General features: G+C 35.2%; 3 protein-coding genes across 4 annotated transcripts; 2 read left to right on the top strand and 1 right to left on the bottom strand.

The window, feature by feature from the left end:
• The first annotated feature begins 1355 nt into the window (after nt 1–1355).
• On the top strand, nt 1356–9271 carry LOC113227708 (methyltransferase-like protein 25). 2 transcript variants are annotated; one of them, XM_026460696.1, is made up of 5 exons: nt 1356–1434; nt 5520–5928; nt 7509–7734; nt 8328–8639; nt 8886–9271. In XM_026460696.1, the coding sequence occupies exons 2-5, from the start codon at nt 5530–5532 to the stop codon at nt 9269–9271; spliced, it is 1323 nt and encodes a 440-aa protein (XP_026316481.1). In that variant the 5' UTR covers nt 1356–1434; nt 5520–5529. The 2 variants fall into 2 exon arrangements, with proteins under 2 accessions (XP_026316481.1, XP_026316480.1); XM_026460695.1 differs by lacking the exon at nt 1356–1434 and adding an exon at nt 5148–5289.
• Nucleotides 1622–5400, top strand: LOC113227707 (presequence protease, mitochondrial). The gene has a single exon (XM_026460693.1). The coding sequence runs from the start codon at nt 1647–1649 to the stop codon at nt 4722–4724; it is 3078 nt and encodes a 1025-aa protein (XP_026316478.1). The 5' UTR covers nt 1622–1646; the 3' UTR covers nt 4725–5400.
• Nucleotides 9272–10410: 1139 nt separating the features above from the next.
• Nucleotides 10411–12346, bottom strand: LOC113227710 (gastrula zinc finger protein XlCGF26.1-like). The gene has a single exon (XM_026460698.1). It carries the CDS (start codon nt 12335–12337, stop codon nt 10964–10966), a length of 1374 nt encoding a protein of 457 aa, XP_026316483.1. The 5' UTR covers nt 12338–12346; the 3' UTR covers nt 10411–10963.
• Between the last annotated feature and the right edge of the window lie 6203 nt (nt 12347–18549).

Here is an 18549-nt window from a genome sequence, read left to right on the forward strand (position 1 = left end):
CACGCTAAGTGAGGCAAATTGAAGCGCTCCCAAAGGGCTTACACGAGCGGGCGGGCCTTCAGTGCTCAAGGTCAAATTGCACCGCGAACAGCTCAAGAATTTTAGCTAAAAATGACGAAATGTGCGGTAAATGAGTGTAAAAATACGTCAAACAAACGTAAAATAGATACTAACATCACATTCCACAAGGAAGTAACGCGTTTCAACTTGTATTTTTATATAAATATTCACTAAAACCGAAAATTAACCTACTAATAAAACTAGCCTACATGAATTTGATTTTTGCCTCATTTGGGACAGTTCGTTTGATATGAAACTATCATTCTATGCGTTATTATTCTAAGTTTATATGTATTTCATTAAAACCATACTACGTCTTTGGTTAAAATGAATATTACATCAATATTCTGATTTATTGTAAAGATAGTGCAGATACCAAAAATATGCTTAATGCACAGCGTAGAAGGAGAATATTCTAATCGGGGGACTTTTTGGCGGGAAGTCGAACTGAGCGGCAAATTTAATTTTCCTTCTCGAGTTTAATTTCAATTTTTATTAGTTTTCTTAATACTTTTTAGCTACAAATTGTCATATTTTGAAGATGGATCCTGACCTTAGTGGGGGGACTCAGCACAAAAGAAGAAAATGAAATATGCTGATGTATCCGGCAGCGACTTCAGTCAACAGGAGAATGATAAGTACAAAATTTATACGAAGCCTAATTACAAAAGATTATTTATGGAAAACAAAATAGGAGAATTTACCGTATATGTCGAATCTACCGAACAAGACAAAATAAGAAACAAAAACCCCATAACGTTGACTAAATTTTTCACAGAAAATGTTAAAGGAATAAGTGGCGTGCAGAGTGAATGCTCACAAAATCGGAGTTACTTTCAAAAAAGCTGTCCTTAAGTACTTCTTTTATTTTTTTTCCATCCTCTAAGTTAAGTCTTATTTTTTTCATCCTCTAAGGTCTAAGGACACAAAAGACATGTGAGCGATAGTTGTATGCGAAACCCTTTTTTCCGTCCTAGGCGAAACCCTTAGACAATTTTTTTCCATCCTCTAAGGCGAAACCATAAACCAAGTCAGTGTTCTTCGCAATAATAAGTTTTTTATCCCACTCTGTAAGTTTATTATAAGTACGGTAGAAAAATTTAATTCTTAACATCCTATATAAATAAATAATTACTTAATTTGAATTTGTTCTAATTCTAAACCTTTGTTTTGTTTTTGTTAATGTTAAAATGTTTTCGACTGAAATACTTTGTATCCAGGTCATGCAACAAATTAAAAAAAAGGTCCAAATCGTGAGGTTATAATTTTGAAAAATATGAAGAATTTTCAGTACAAAGCCTTAAAATAGATATAAAATAATTAAAAATATCTGGAATCTTAAAGATATTGATTTTTTGCAAATAGTGAATATTCGTAAGTATACAATTTATTGCACCATTTTTCATTTGTTTTCATGTTCCGACCTGCTAAGTCGAAAAATAGGTATCAATAGAATATGCGTGTAATTTTTTATGCCAAAACATTTGATGACTTTACTGATGGGTGGTAAATGTATATTCACTAGCTGGAACGATTAAAAACAGTTAGTGATGTGTTACAGGAAGAAAAGTGCGCAGTCGTAAATAATGTACTCAAGAATTCAGAATAATGGATGGCGGAGCCTCCATAGTCGCCTGTCGGTGCCCGTCCGCCGGCAGTCCAGCACCAGCATCCTCAAAAAGAAGGACTCTATCACCAAAGCCAACATTTCTGCAGGCAAAAGTATGCATGGCTTTCTCTGTACTGACATGGAACACATAAAAGAATACAACATGACTGCATACTTCCTCTCACACAATGTAACCAAAACCCAGTACTTACATCTTGAAAGAGACGATTCTAACAATGTATTTTCTGTTGGTTTTCGTACCACTCCTAAGGATTCCATGGGTACTCCACATATATTAGAACATACAGTCTTATGTGGTTCTGAAAAATATCCAGTTAGAGATCCATTCTTTAAAATGCTCAATCGGTCACTTGCTTCGTTTATGAATGCATTAACTGGTCCTGATTATACGTTTTACCCATTTTGTTCGCAAAACGAGATTGATTACAGAAACCTGCAAAAAGTTTACTTAGATGCTGTCTTTAAACCAAATCTGGCACGTCTAGATTTCCTCCAAGAGGGCTGGAGACTGGAACACAAAAATTTAGAGGACCAAAATTCAGAATTAGTTTTCAAAGGCGTAGTTTACAATGAAATGAAAGGAGCTTTTTCAGAAACTAGCCAATTGTTTGGACAAAAATTTATGAACACAATACTACCAAATGGAACTTATGGATATGTTTCTGGAGGAGATCCACTATGCATTCCAAACTTAACTCATGAGCATTTACAAAAATTCCATGCTACATATTATCATCCTAGCAATGCTAGAATATATTCCTATGGAAACTTCCCATTAGAGGCAAATTTAAAATACTTGAACGAAGCCTACTTGAGTAAATACTCTTATCTTGATCCAGTACACAGTGAAGTTACACCCCAAGAAAGGTGGACAGCACCTAAAAGGTCAGAAATATCATGCAGAATTGACCAATATGGTGGACCACTGGAAAAACAGAACCAAATTGCAATAGGCTATGTTATGTCAGACAATACAAATGTGTACGAGACATTCCTACTTACAGCTTTGGCTGAACTTATGATTATCGGACCAAATTCAGCATTTTATAAAAGCCTGATTGAGAAAAATATTTCAGGAGGGTACAATAATCTCACTGGATATGACAATCAAATAAGAGATACAGTGTTTGTTGTAGGTCTTAGAGATGTTGACAAGTCCAATTTTGATCAGATTGAAAGTATTGTTAACACAACAATCCAAGATATATTCAAGAACGGTTTTGAAAAGGACCACATTGAAAGTGTACTGCATGGTTTTGAACTATCCATCAAGCATCAATCCCCAAAATTCGGATTAAATATGCTCTTCAATCTAATGCCTTTGTGGAACCATGATGGTCACATATTGACAGCTCTAAAAGTAAATGACTTGCTGCAAAAACTAAAACAAGACTTGATGAAACCTGAATATTTAAAGAATATCATTGAAGATTACTTTATCAATAACAATCATAAGCTCACTATGTTAATGCAGCCACATGCGCAATTTGATGAGGCTTTCAATAATGCTGAAGCCAAATCATTGGCTACAAAAATCAAAAACTTAACTAAAGAAGATAAAGAACAGATATATATTGATGGCAAAGAGCTAGCTAAAGCTCAGAAAAAGAAAGAGAACTTAGATGTGTTGCCTTGTTTAAAAATTGATGATATTGTCCTTAACAAGACTGCACCATCTTTGAAACACTCGGTTGCAGGGACTGTTCCTCTCCAAATATGTGAGGCAAACACCAATGGCGTGAGTTATCTTAAAGGAATAGTAGGTACAGAGTCCCTAAATGAAAAACAACGGCAGCTACTTCCGTTCTTCAAGTATATTCTTGACAAATTTGACACTAAGTTGTACAACTACAGAGAATTAGATAAACTCATTAGTAAGTGCACTGCAGGATTCAGTTTCTTATTGCATATAACTGAGCACATTGACCAGCAAGGACAGTATGAACAAGGATTGTTGATTAGCAATCATTGTTTGGATGAAAACCTTGTGAAGATGTTGGATATTTGGGCTGAAATCTTCGATAAACCCAACTTCGATAACAGTGAAAGAATGCAAATGTTGCTAAACAACTACTGTTCCTCTCTAACTAGTGGTGTTATAGACAGTGGACACACTTATGCCATGCAAACAGCAAGGTCTTTAGTATCGTCTCTGGATGAATGCAAAGAAAATTTGATGGGATTGAAAAATGTAATGAACATGCAAAACATATTGAAAAATTACCAGGTTGAAGACATCCAAGATATTGTCGATGGAATTGGACGAAAGGTCCTGAAGGGCCACAACCTTAGAGCTGCTTTCCACCACAGCCCTACTAACAAAGAGATTTATGGTCTTGTTGACAAATTTTGTGCAGAACTTTGCAAAATCGATGATAGCAAAGATGTTAATCGCATCAACTGGATCGACAGCAAGGTGATACTGGAAGAAAAAAGAGGACTGCATGTTTCAATGAACATTCCCATAAACTTCTGCGCTAAAGTGATCCCTACAGTCACTTACACAAATCCTGATTATGCTAAATTAAGGGTTCTCACTCGATTTTTAACTTCTAAGTACTTGCATCCTATTGTCAGGGAGAAAAATGGCGCATACGGCGGAGGTGCCATGCTAACAATGGACGGAGTTTTCAACTTCTATTCGTACAGAGATCCTAATTCCAGAGTTACGTTAGACGTATTTGATGAGACGAACCTGTGGATGAAAGAAAATGTAAATCTAGTCGATGACCAGAACTTATTTGAGGCTAAACTTTCGATTCTGCAGCAAATGGACCAACCTGTTGCAGAATACATGAAAGGAATTGATCTTTTCCTTTATGGACTTTCGTACGATGTTTGGAAGACGCAGAGAGAACGAGTTTTAGCTGTTACTAAAGAGGATTTGATCGAAGTTTGCGAAAAATATTTGGCATCTGACGTTTTGGCTGGCAAATGCGTTATAGGTGATAGCGCTTTGCAGAAATTGGTAAAACAAGATGAAAAGTGGGAAGTAATTAACGGCCCTCAACAAGACACCGTTCAAACTAGTTAAACATTTCACTTAAGTACATAAGAGATCACTTGTTAATGACAGTTAAAAGAGACAACAAACTAAAGGATTTGGTTTGCACTGAACACTGGACTATAGCGGAAGCCGGACATATCTACGCTTGAACGCCTGAACGTCTATCTATCCATGCACAACTACGACGCGCCGCTATGGATCTGGTCACAGATCGGACCTTTTGTTTGTAGCGCATTTTTTCTGACCGCATAGATTCAGGGTTTCTTATAAGAAATTTTCGGTTAGATACGGAAGGCACTTCGTCTTTAAAACATGTGTACTTTATGTCATATAGGTACAGATTCGAGACACAAAAATGAATGGGCGAAGAGTCTGACAGAGAATTTCTTTGCAAAACTTGCGACAAACAAAAGCTTAAGCCAGTCTAACTAGTGTACGCCAAATGCAACATGTTATGTTGGTGATGTCAAGTCTTCAAAATTTTATGGAGTTTTTGTTAATTACGGTGCAAAAAAATTGTAAACAATATTTTAGAAACTGTTGGAGAATATAGTCTAAAATTAAAAGGTCTATCTATAAAAGACGTAATAAAGTAAGTATGAAAGGTTTCGTCTTGACGATATTTGTTAGAGGAAGATGGTCGCCTTTGATAGTTAGTCAAATATTTTAGAATTGCATTAATTATTTATGCTGTGTTATAAAAGTTGAGACTTAATAAATATTTTGACCCTATTATTTACTTTTATTTTGCCAGAACCCTCTTGGATCTAAAACGTCGTTGGATCTAAACGTTCAGAATTAAACAGGAAATTTTAATTTCAGATCCCAAACCATGAGTTTACCACAGCAATTCTCTACACCACAAGATTATTTTGAAGAAGTCATTAGCTTTTTCAAAGAATATCAGTATTTATTCAACTTTGCCAACACTGATATTCTAGTAAAAAACATCTTGGATGTCATAGACATTACAAATTTAGAAAACGTAGACGTTCTTGAAAAAGATTTTAATCTACCCTTAAACTGTAACTTTGAGTTTCTTAACGGGTTCTTCGAAAAGCGTGATAAATTCAAATTTGAATATGGAGAATTTCATAAAGATATTGAAGATAAAGTTGATGTCCCTGTTAGTCCTAAGAAAGCACATGAAATTGTGTATATGGCTAAAGAAATTGCAGATGTGTGTGAACAGAGTCCATGTGATGTAGTTGTGGATTTTGGATCGGGATTGGTAAGACTGATTTCTTATATTAACTAGAACAGCATTACTCGGATGTGTCGGTGTTCTGGGCATTACCCCGAGTGAATTTCGTTGCTCTGACATTCATAGTATAGGGTCGAGAGCAAGTCAAGCTTGACATTTAAGTCTTAAATCCAACTCTATGCCGCTTACGTTAAGAACACGGTACAAAGTGTCAAGCTTGACGTGCTCTTGACTGTACCTACCTATAGATAATTCCTTAGTTAGAGGCCAGATAACTGGTGTGGTTGTCTGGCATATTATTAAAGGAGTATTATTTTGTTGCATTAATTCTCGGTTATTTATAATGCTTTGTTTGAAGAATCTGGAATACTGTTTTTTTATTACGTTGAAGATCATCGTTTTTGTCCCTCTAGTCGTTCTTTTTTATTTTATTTATTTATTTATAAAGCATTGGCTTCAGAGCCATCAGCTTAATGGTAATAAATAATCAAGAAACGCACATCTTAATACACATAAACTAAAAATTAATTCGTGTTAAAAACGGACTATTAAAACCCGCCATTTATTTTTTTCTAGTCGTTCCCATCCTTTTATAATGCTTTACACACATGCGCGATTTTAAGCAATGATGCATACGCGACTGCATCGATACAACGCGTGGTTGCATCACTCTTAGGGTCGTATTCCAGAACTCTACTCAATGCTCAAGTCAGGACTTGAGTATTGCAGTGAGCACTGAAAATCATACTCAAGTCCTCGCCATTAGGGTCGTATTTCCAGTGCTTGTGTTTCAATTGCAATCCTGACTTGAGCATTGAGTAGAGTTCTAGAATACGACCCTAAGAGTGGTTAAATTACAAGTGTAGCGATGCAACCACGTATTCTAGAACTCTACTCAATGCTCAAGTCAGGATTTGAGCAGACTTGAGTATGATTTCAAGCTCTGGAAATACGACCCTAATGGCAAGGACTTGAGTATGATTTCTAGTGCTTTGAATCATACTCAAGTCCTGACTTGAGCATTGAGTAGAGTTCTAGAATACGACACTTAATAAGAGTGGTTAAATTACAAGTGTAGCGATGCAACTACGCATTCCACCACTATGTATTCTAGAACTCTACTCAATGCTCAAGTCAGGATTTGAACAGACTTGAGTATGATTTCAAGCAATGGAAATACGACCCTAATGGCAAGGACTTGAGTATGATTTCTAGTGCTTTGAATTATACTAAAGTCCTGACTTGAGCATTGAGTAGAGAACTCTACTAAATGCTCAAGTCAGGACTTGAGTATGATTTCGAGCGCATTAAACCATACTCAAATCCTGACTCGAGCAATGAGTAGAGTTCTGAAATACGACCCTTAGGTGGATAAACGAGCTCTATTAATTACTGACGCGGTCAACCTTACCGCGATTCACAAACGGGTTGTCAGTTATATTTTTAACTAATCTGCCTCTCTTATAATAGAAATCGACCTATCAACCAACTTTGAAATTTTTTATCAAAGAAGGGCGAAACTGAAAAGAAAAGTCAATTTGATCAAGATACCGAAATATACCAAAAAAATTAAATAAAAAAATCAACTTCGTTTCGTTACTTTCCAGGGCTATCTGGACCAATTATTATACGAGACGACAAACCTAAAAGTTCTGGGAATAGAATGCAATGAGAACCATTACGTAAATGCAAAAAGACGACAGAGGAAATATCATGACAAATCTCTAGATAACGTTAAGTATATCAAACATACTATTGGAGATGATTCCAATGAAAATATTGAAAGATTTTTGTACGACAAATTTGGCGATTATCAAGGGTTTTGTATTGCAGGTAAATTAGGCGGCAGCAAACCATTTCCGCCCACGGCTAAGGCGATTATCACACTGCTCCGCGAAGCTGCGATTTTTAACGTTGTGCCGCAATATCTGTTTGTATAGAAAACACGCGCCGTACAACACTCTAACCCGGCTCCGCGCGGGAGTGCGGGGCGCAGTGCGAGGCAGTGTGATATTCGCACTAAGGAGATTTATGTTATATTCCAATGCGTGTTATTCACACAATATAGACTTATTCAAAGAGATTTTATGATACATCTCCGACATTTAAGCAGTCAAAACAATGTTTTGTTTATAAGATGAATGAACGCTCAAATGGTCAAGCCATTCTTCGATTTACGCTGTCAATATTTTAGCAATACTTTCTTTATCGCCAGTCTCAAAGAAGGCCTGCTTTCTCTTCGTAAAATTAGGACCTTTTGATGAAACCAACAATATACTCAAAATTTTTTGCTGCAGCTGCCATCAGTTTTGTATAAATTGGCCAGCACTTATTTTCAAGTAACTCAAAGGATTACTAGCCTGGGCTTTATAGATCCTACCGTATTTTAGCTTATAATTTTGTTTTTGAAATCATATTTCTTTCAGGTCTCCATGCTTGTGCAGATTTAACAGTAGATGCAATAAATCTATTTCTCAAAATGGATAACGCCAAATCAATGGTTCTAATGCCATGTTGTTACCACAAGATGTGTTTAGCCGACTTCAAAAACGAGACATTCAAAAACTTCCCCCTAAGTGCGTGTTTGAAGGAGATTTTTGAAGGGCATTGTGGATTTGAATTTTTGAAAGTGCCGTTTTTGAGACTGGCGGCACAACCGCCAAAAACCGACGCGAGTTTGGATAAATTAGTGTTTAATTTGATGGCAAGAGCTGTGCTACAACTTTATGCTTTGAAACGTAAGTATTTAACTGTAACGCCTTCATATTAATTTCCCACCATTTTCTCCAATATGGCCGCTATTATAGAAAAATTCCTCCCGTACTTGGAAACATAGTATTATTTAACACTCTCACGTTTCTTTGAATTTTTTTATCTCAAGTTAATAAGTGAGGCACGCGAATAGGTCAAGCGCTACCGAAAGTATGTACATGGCTTTTAAAATGACAATTTTAATTAAATGTTTATATTTTTTCTTTTTTTAGATAACTGCAAATTAAAAAGAAACAAAAGAAAAGCAGTGAAAACGAAATCGACAAACAATGATTTTCTAAATTACGTACAAGATGCTGTTATTGGTTTCACGTTAATAGATAATCAACTTTCTACCAGTGAACAAAACGAACAGAATACTACAAACTTCGATTCGGAAGAATTAAATTCAATATGGCGGGGACTGTCAAGTTCTATTTTCAAAAAGGCCGCCGTGTTCGTTTTATTACAAAATTATTTACAGCCAGTGATAGAAAATTTTATTTTATATGATAGGTTAGTTTATTTAAAAGAAAATGGATTAAATAATTGCACATTCAAGAAAATATTTGATGCAAATATATCACCTAGATGTTTGGCATTGTTAGCATATAAATAAATGTTATAAAAATAATTTATTTTTTATTTCGAATAAAATACAACAAAATCTTCGCAGGTAATATTAAATAAATGCATATTGTCGTTTCGGACAAACGGAAACTATACCCAATTTAAGTTAAGCGCTTAATGAAATTTCTTTGGGTTTGATTCTCGGCAGGACCAAAATAGGAAAATAAATTTTGTAATGTCGGAGTATTCCAAGTAATACCCCGCAGTTATTATAAGGAATTTGCTACAATCAAGTGTACAACCTTGACTTGATTTTATATAATAAAGTTGAAATTATATCTTAAATGTCAAGTTTTACATGCTCCTAAGTGTGCTCGCACGGGATATTACTGGGGTACACGAGAGGAGATAACTGTTGTTTGAAACGTTAATATTAGTCTCGTTCATTATCTAGTACCTAACAAAAAGTTGTCCTTTTTGTCCATTTAACTTCAGAACTGTCAAATTAATTGACGCCATTCCACTATTCCACAATTTTAGAAGGCCGATAGTTAAAATTTATAAATAGTTAGAAGTTGATAAGAAGCCGTCAAAATTATATGCCTATTACCGCTACCATGAGATTACAGTGACAGTTATCCCTAGCAAGCGCATAATAATGTTTGTATACAAAATTATGAAGTAACTGTATAATAATAGACATTTATATCAGGCATAAAACAAACCATAAACAACAAAATCATGGTAATAGGATTACATACTTAACAGACAAACCTTAATACAAAGTTTTGTATAAATATAAATATAAAATAAAATGAAAATGCTAAGTGTGGGACTGACTCAGTTAAGCGGTAGGCCTGTGGACTCTATTAACTAAAATTTTATTTCCTGACTCCTGAAAAAAGTAAAAATGCAATAAATGAATGAATAAATTTAGTTTCCGTTTGCCTTTTAAAAATTTAAAACATATGTAATATACAAGTGATATTATTACATTTACAACAATCAAATTAATTCCTTAACATAACTGCAATTTATACATATTAAAATTGCATAAAACAAAAAACAGATTACTATAAACCATAATTATTTATAAAGTACCTATTTCTATCTATCTACATTAAGTAACTAGCATTTATTATGTTCTAAATTAAATCAATTTGGTAGGTACACTACCATGTACCCAGATAATTCGTAAAATATATTATTGCGTGTGCCAACGTCGTTGGTTCGTTATAAATTAATAATTAACAAAAAATAACATATACTTATAATTCAAGTTCCACAACGAGCAATAACTTTCACAATATAATGTTTTGAAAAGTTATCTAAGTATATTACTTTATAACATGAATAAAAACTTATTTTTTGATAAAAAGTAATTTTATTGAATATCATGATGTCTCTACTACCGTGATATTCATATAAGAAACTTGCGTAAGTTTCTCATAGGTGACATATGGCAAAAAAGTAATTTAAAGCCAATGAGAAATTTGTTAGATCTGCTAAATTAATCTGTAGCTCAGTTGGTGAGAGGTGGAGCAATGGCTAATAGACACTTGTTTGAGACCACTAGGATTGAAGGAATGTGTCATTGTGTTTCTTCACTCATTTTTTTTATCCTCTCATCACTGCTTTTGATGTATCATTAACAAATGAATATTCCACAAATTGTGACGCTCAAAGTTACAATATAACATGCCACAGTTCGTCTTATTGACATTTACTAGTTACTTTTTTGTCACTTTAAATCATGGTCATCTTGTTTTAGTCCCAAATCAGATTTCTTTTCATTAACATTTGCTGTACGTCCAGGTCGTCCAGGCCTTCTTTGTTTCATCATTTCTTTCTTCCACTCCAATAGATTATCAGACTCTGGTTGAATTACAACTTCACCAGTATTGGGATCAATGGGATATAAACCTTCTGGAGTATGTTTTTTCTTTGCCATATCTGTGCCATGCTTTCTTTTCATGTGTTTATTATAATTTGGCCAATTCGTGAAATCTCTTTGACAAGTATCACATGAATATGGGCGTATTCCAGTATGTTGGCGTAAATGTTGATTCAGTATTGTTTTAAAACGGAATCTCTTGCTGCAGAAAGAACAAATGTATGGTAAGGAGTCTGTGTGAATGATGCTATGGGAGATTAATTGCTTTTGGAGTCGGAAACATCTTCCACATATTTCACAGGCAAATGGTTTCTTATTATCATGAACACCAACATGATTTCTTAATTGAGATTGGGTTTTGAAAGCAGCCTTGCATATTTCACATGGATATGGACGTACATTGTCATGTAATGTCATAATATGTCCAGCTAAATTTTGTTTGCTTAAGAAACATTTTCCGCATTTCTCACAAGTATGATCACGTTTACGGTCTGTATGTATTAGTAAATGGGTGTTTAAACTGCTTTTATTCTTAAATGTCTTTTTACATAGCACACAAGTGAGATTGTCTGACATCTTCTGCATTATGGGATTGAAACGTGACCTTTTAGCTTGGTAGTACGTTTTTGTATGGTCTTCCAACAATTTTGACACTTCAAAAGTTGAATTGCATCCCGGACATACGTTTTCACTATTAATATGCTTCATAGCATGTGTATTAGTATCTCTAGTACTCGAAAATTTAGAAAAACACTTAAAACAGGATAGTCTTAAATATTTCCTATGTTGTTTTACGTGTTTTAGGAAACCTTGGAGTCTTAGTTTACGGATGTTACAGTCTGTACATCGGAATGCATTACAACACTTGTGATATGCAATAGAATGGGACACCAACTCGTCGATTGTAGGGAATTGTGTACCGCATATGGCACATGTCCAATCATAGTCTTTCCAAGTTAATTTTAATTGAGAAAGAGGTATATTGTCCACAGAAAAGTTTTTAGACACATTTTTTAATTGTTTCAGCACTTTTTTGCTACTAGATTGTTCATTATGCTTTTCGCTTTCTATTTTAATTTTAACACTTACATCTTCATCCTTAATTTCATCATTTACATCATACATGGAATCTCCATCGTTCGAAAACGTGTCGACCTCCTTTTTAATGTCTTGAATCAAAAGTAAACTATTTAATACACCTTGAGCTTGTCTTATACCCATAACGAAATCAAATGCTCGATCTAAGGCACTTAAACATACGAAACAAACTGTCTGTGGCAAAAGATCCTCATCAAAATTTGTACCAGCATTAAGTTGGTCTAGTTTTTCAGCGATTTCTTGCCGTTTCTTCTCTTCTCTGTGTAGATTTATAAGTTTTTTCATAGGTTTTAACTCTGCACATAGTCGACAATAAGAATTTTCTGTCGAATTCATATTTTTTTTGCTAAAAAATCAATTATATCCTTAGAGGATGGAAAAAAACAAATTAATCTAAGATTATTTCACACAAAAACCAAATCAAACAAATCAGTCAGCTGTCAACTGTCAATGCGTCAATTTTTTTTTTTTTTTAAGTTTTTAAGGCTTTGGCAAAGCCGTCAGCCTAAACATGAAGTTTAAATTATGTTTCTGTAAATATGGCCGCCACAAAAAGGATAGACAATTTGAGGCGGCGTGCTAGGATTAACTCGGGATTCCTTAAAACGGGCTGTTACGGGTATTTCAATTCGAGATTCGTATAATTTCGCGTTTTAATCTTCGATTAAGGCACAATAGCACTATCCTATTTCACTTTAAACTAGATTTCGAAAAAAAAAAGCGCGGGAAACCTTTGATTTGGCGGACGTGTTTTTACTTTCTTATTTTCAAATTAATTTAATTTGGGATCGTTAGAGTTATTTGTGTAAATTTTTGTATTTACTCTTTCTTTTAGTTATAGTTTATGTAATATTTTTTGTAATTAGTGTATAGTGTTCGTATATAGGTAAGTGAGTCTTTCTTTAATATGGGGGTCGATCCCCCTGATGACCCAGGAGGAGGCTCTGGGCCTCCAGTAGCCTATAATGTTGTTATTGACGACTCATCAATGGACACTGAAGGCAGCCTTCCTATGCCTGACCGTAAAAGAGTTAAACCCCGGAAAATCTGCCGTCATTGTAATAAAAAACGTAGGAAAAGAGATGGCAAACCAGTCTCTTTACACTATTGTCAATGTTCTGAATCTGAAGAAGAATGTTCCAAGAAATTTAAATTGCCTATTGTTGCTGATGCCAATGCTAGCATTGTTGGTGCTAATAATAGTACTAACAATGTTGTAACAAATGTTGGTGATTCTGTTTCAAATTCAAGGCCGCAGGGTGGTAGGAAGTATGAGGTGACAGATTTAGCCCCATACGTAGTACATGTCCAGAAAGAACAAAGTACAGCTGATGATCGTGTTACGCTCCATCCTGTGCAGTTTGGAAACTTTTTAAAAAAGAACTCTGTTAAAAACATTGTAAACGGAAGTTTGAAAAGAATAGGTCGCAACAGGCTTAGTTTGGCTTTCTCTAGTGTTGCTGATGCGAATAACTTTGTTGATGACCCCAGTCTTGCCAGTCACAAATTTAAAGCTTTTATTCCTACTTTCAATGTGACTCGTATGGGAGTAGTGCGTGGTGTCCCTGCCGATTGGACAGATGATGAAGTTCTTGAAAATGTTTCAGTGCCTATTGGGTGCGGTAAAATTATTAAAGTTAGACGTATCAAGCGGAAAACTATTGTAAGTGGGACTGCGATATTTAATAACTCGGAAACTGTAATTTTCGCCTTTGATGGACAAGTTTTACCAAAGCGCATTTATATGTGCTATACTGCTTTATCTGTTGAACTGTATATATATCCTACAATACAATGTTATCGTTGTTGCCGTTATGGTCATACCAAAATGCAGTGTAGATCCAAACCCCGTTGCCTAAAATGTGGTGAAGACCATACTGCTGAAACCTGCTCAGTACATGTAGATTATGCTTTTTGTTGCCTATGTTCTGGATTCCATTTTGCAAATAGCAAATCCTGTCCTGAATTTGCCCGTCAAAAAGAAATTAAAGTGTCCATGGCCCAAAGTAGTATATCATATTCCGAAGCATCAAAACATCACCCTCCAATTTCAAGATCTTTTGCTGATGCAGTTCGCTCCTCTCAACAAAAATCTAATGATAGTAGGCTGAACAATAACTACACAGTTTCAGCAGAGGCTCATTCAACTAATAAATCTTATAAAAAAACAGTGTTTGTTCAACCACGGTCCCCTCCTAAAGTAGCGGGTGGGTATGATCGTGCTGCACATGATTCATTTGCAAAGGATTACAACATACCTTTAGCTTTCCCTAATGGTTCAGCACTTAAAGCCTCTTCTGATACTAGTTCACAGACATCTATCTCGGACATCATTATAGCCATTGTAAATTTCTTGACTAAATCAAATATGATTCAGACTAAATTTGAACCGTCCTACGTTGCCAATGTTATTGAAAATTCTGTTTTAATTCGTCCTGAATATGGACCCAGTAATTCTACAGTGGAACTGTAGAAGTGCCTCCAGTAAAAAATCTGACATTTTTTATTTAATAAATGCACTTCATCCCTTTATGCTTTGTCTTTCAGAAACATGGTTGAAACCTGGCTATCCTTTCAAAGTAACTGGTTATTCCACCCTTAGAAAAGACAGATCTGATGGGTATGGCGGTGTCGCCATAATCATTAAAAATTCTTTATCTTACCAACTCTTACAATTACCCACTTTAAGTGATGGCATAGATGCTATAGCAATAATTGTGAATGGTATATGTTTCGTATCTATTTTCATTCCACATCCTTCAACAGCTTTATTTAATGAAGTCAACAATTTATTTTCAGTTTTACCAAAACCTTTTTTAGCATTAGGCGATTTTAACTGTCATCATCAATCATGGGGAAGCTCTTCATGTAATAGTTTTGGAGACTTAATGTTAGATATACTTGACTCTCAAAATCTCTGTATTTTGAATAATGGCGCTCCTATAGCGTCTCACAGGTCCAGGTGAAGGATTAAGTGCGCCTGATCTCTCTGTATCCACGCCTGATTTAGCATCCTCGCTCTCATGGCATTTGCATACTTCTTCCTGTGGTAGTGACCACATTCCTATTATAATTTCATTTCCTTTTATTCGCCATATGCCTACACAAAAACCCAGTCCCCGCATAAAGTATAGATTTCCTCATGACTGGACTGTATTTTCTCAGCGGGTTGAAAATAGAACTTCTTCACTTCCATCTGTTTCTACTCATGATGAATCTCATTGTTCAGATTCTCTTGTTAAAATGCTTCTTGAAGTTGCAGATGAATTGTTTCCCATTAAAAAAGGTTATCCAGATAGACTTCCATTGCCTCCTTGGTGGGATTGTGAATGCACTGAGGCTATCAAGAGAAGGAAGGAAGCTGAAAGAATTTATGGTCAGTGCATGACTTCTGAAAATTTTGAAATTTATTCACAAGTCGCACGTAACACCCGTAAGCTTTTAAAAAAAAAGAAATTTGATGGATGGAAGAAGTTCTGTGAATCTATATCTCCTGACGTTAGTCCCGTCTTTGTCTGGGAAAAAATTAGAAGGTTTCGAAGCGCATTTAATTCTTCATCAACTCCCAATTTTCCATCTGAATTAGCAAATAAATTTTTGGATAAGTTGGCTCCAGCTTCAGCTCCTAATTTAATGACTTGCTCTGTTCCTTCTTTTTCCTCCGGAGACCACCCTGTCCTTAATTCTCCCTTTTCTTTAAACGAATTGAAAGGTGTGCTTTCTCTCGTTAAGAATTCATCTCCAGGTGAAGACGGCATCCCATATTCATTTTTCATAAATTGTAACGACAGGACCCTTAAATACTTTTTGGATATAGTAAACTCAGTTATGTTGTCAGGTAACATCCCTAAATCATGGAAATATCAATCTATAATACCAATCTTAAAACCTGGCAAGTTAGCGTCGGATGCTTCCTCTTTTCGTCCTATAGCTCTTTCATCCGTACTTTTAAAGTTAGCTGAACACTTGGTTAAAAACCGTTTGGAATGGTTTGTTGAAAGCAATGGTTTGTTGGCGTCAAGCCAATTTGGATTTAGAAAAGGTAAAAGCACATTTGATAATATTAGTATATTTGTGATGGATATCCGTTTGGCTTTTACAAATAATGAATCTGTTTTATCGGCTTTTTTGGATATCAGTGCAGCATATGATAATGTCTTAATTTCTCTGCTTCAAAAGAAATTATATGATTTACGAATTCCCGTAATGTTATCTTCTTTTATCATAAATATGTTGTCTGAAAGATATATCAATTTACATCTTCAGGATGGCGCTAAGTTAACTCGTTATGTATGGAAGGGTCTTCCCCAAGGCTCTGTTCTTAGCCCTATTCTTTATAATATATATACACATGACTTAGAGTCCTCACTTAATAATTCTGTTAAAATTCTTCAATACGCTGACGATCTTTTGCTGTACAATGTAAACGGTTGTGTTCAAAAAGCATCTTACTCAATGACACAGTCTCTTCAACATTTGAAACGTTGGCTAGATACAAATGGCCTTGAACTTTCCATTCCCAAAAGCACTGTTGTCTTATTTTCTAGAAAACGTAATCCACCAATACCTAATGTGGTTTATAATAATATTCCTCTTTCCTTTGTACCTCAAACTAAATTTTTGGGGGTTATTTTAGATTCCAAGCTTACTGGTATTCCACACTCAGATTACATCGTAGCTAAATGTGAGAAAAACCTGAATATTATCAAATGTTTAACGGGTGTTTGGTGGGGAGCACATTCTTTTTGTTTGAAATTATTATATAATTCACTTATTAGGAGTCTTTTTGATTATGCATCTTTTATTCTTGACCCATGTTACTCATCGGCATTTAAAAAAATTGATAGAGTGCAATCTAAAGCTTTAAGAATTATTCTGGGAGCAATGAAGTCGAGTCCCATCAATGCGTTGCAAGTCGAGTGTGTGGAACCTCCTCTTCAATTGAGACGTCAATACTTATCCGATAAATATCTGCTCCGTTGCGTGCAATTTACAAAACATCCTCTTTTGTTACGACTTCGACGCCTCTCAACTGACGCATCAACATCTCCTTATTAGACTCATAAGTCTCTTCCTTGTCTGGTATTAGTTTTCGTAAGTGTTTGTCTTTGCAAACTCCAATTCATAACTCCCTTTGTTTGCCTCTTTTCTCTACTAAATACGAGGCTTTAGTTTTATCTCTGGACATCCGTTTGTCTTTAGGTATCAATAAGAATTCTATTGAAAACTCCCATACTTTCAATTTCATTAGAGACAGGGACTTCCAATCGTGGCACTGCATTTTTAGTGATGCTTCTAAGCATGGCAGCGACAGTGTTGTTGGCGTTGGTGTGTATCATCAACAATATAACATTGTTCAAAAAATTAAATTGCCTCCAGAAACTTCTGTTTTTACTGGAGAGTGTTTCGGTTTATACAAGTCAGTCGAGTACGTTCTCTTAGCTAAGCTAAGAAATACTGTAATTTTTTCCGACTCTATGAGTGCTCTTCAGGCACTGTCTAGATTTCCTTTTAAAACGCGAATGCTTTGTCCAATTATACTCGAAATTAGAAATTTGTTGTTAGCTTGCTCTTCGAAAGGCTTGTCTGTAGTTTTCTCCTGGATACCGAGTCATTCTGGTATTCATGGAAATGATCGTGCTGATCAGCTCGCAAATGATGCTGCTGTTGACGGGGACACGGCGTACTATAAAAATTATAATCACGATTTGGCAACCCTTCCTATACATTTCCTTAGACATGATTGGGGTGTGATGTGGTCTGAAAGCAGTAAATTAAAAGGTAAATCTTATGCTTACATTCAACCTTCTATTCCTGTAAAACCATGGTTTTCATCACTTAAATTTAATAGATTGACTACATCTGTTTTGATTCGTATGCGGTTGGGTCATGTTTGTACTCCTGCACACCTTGCGAAATTGAACATCGTTAATAGTGATTTATGCGAATGTGGCCAAGTTGGAGATTTGGACCACATATTTTCAAACTGCCCTAAATATGATTATTCCTTTCTCTTCCAAAACCTTATCCAATCAGGTATACCTCTTCCTACGTCCATTTCGGTACTGTTATCATGTAATGATTCACATATTTATAAGCATTTATGTAACTTTATTGTAGAAAACAATATAAAAATTTAGACAGTTCTTATATCATTAATATAATATTATTATTATTATTTATTGTCTGTTCTACAAATTTCCTAACATGAAATTCCTCTCCCGATCCGTTTTTTTCCTAAATCCGTTTCCAAAATTCCTTAACATACGAAAAGGTTTCCCTGTTTTTAAATGAAGTTAATTTATCTTGTCATTGGCTTCAACGCTGACCGCGAA

This window comes from Hyposmocoma kahamanoa, unplaced genomic scaffold (assembly GCF_003589595.1).
Source record: "Hyposmocoma kahamanoa isolate Upper Pololo Valley unplaced genomic scaffold, ASM358959v1 213, whole genome shotgun sequence".
Lineage (NCBI taxonomy): Eukaryota > Metazoa > Arthropoda > Insecta > Lepidoptera > Cosmopterigidae > Hyposmocoma > Hyposmocoma kahamanoa.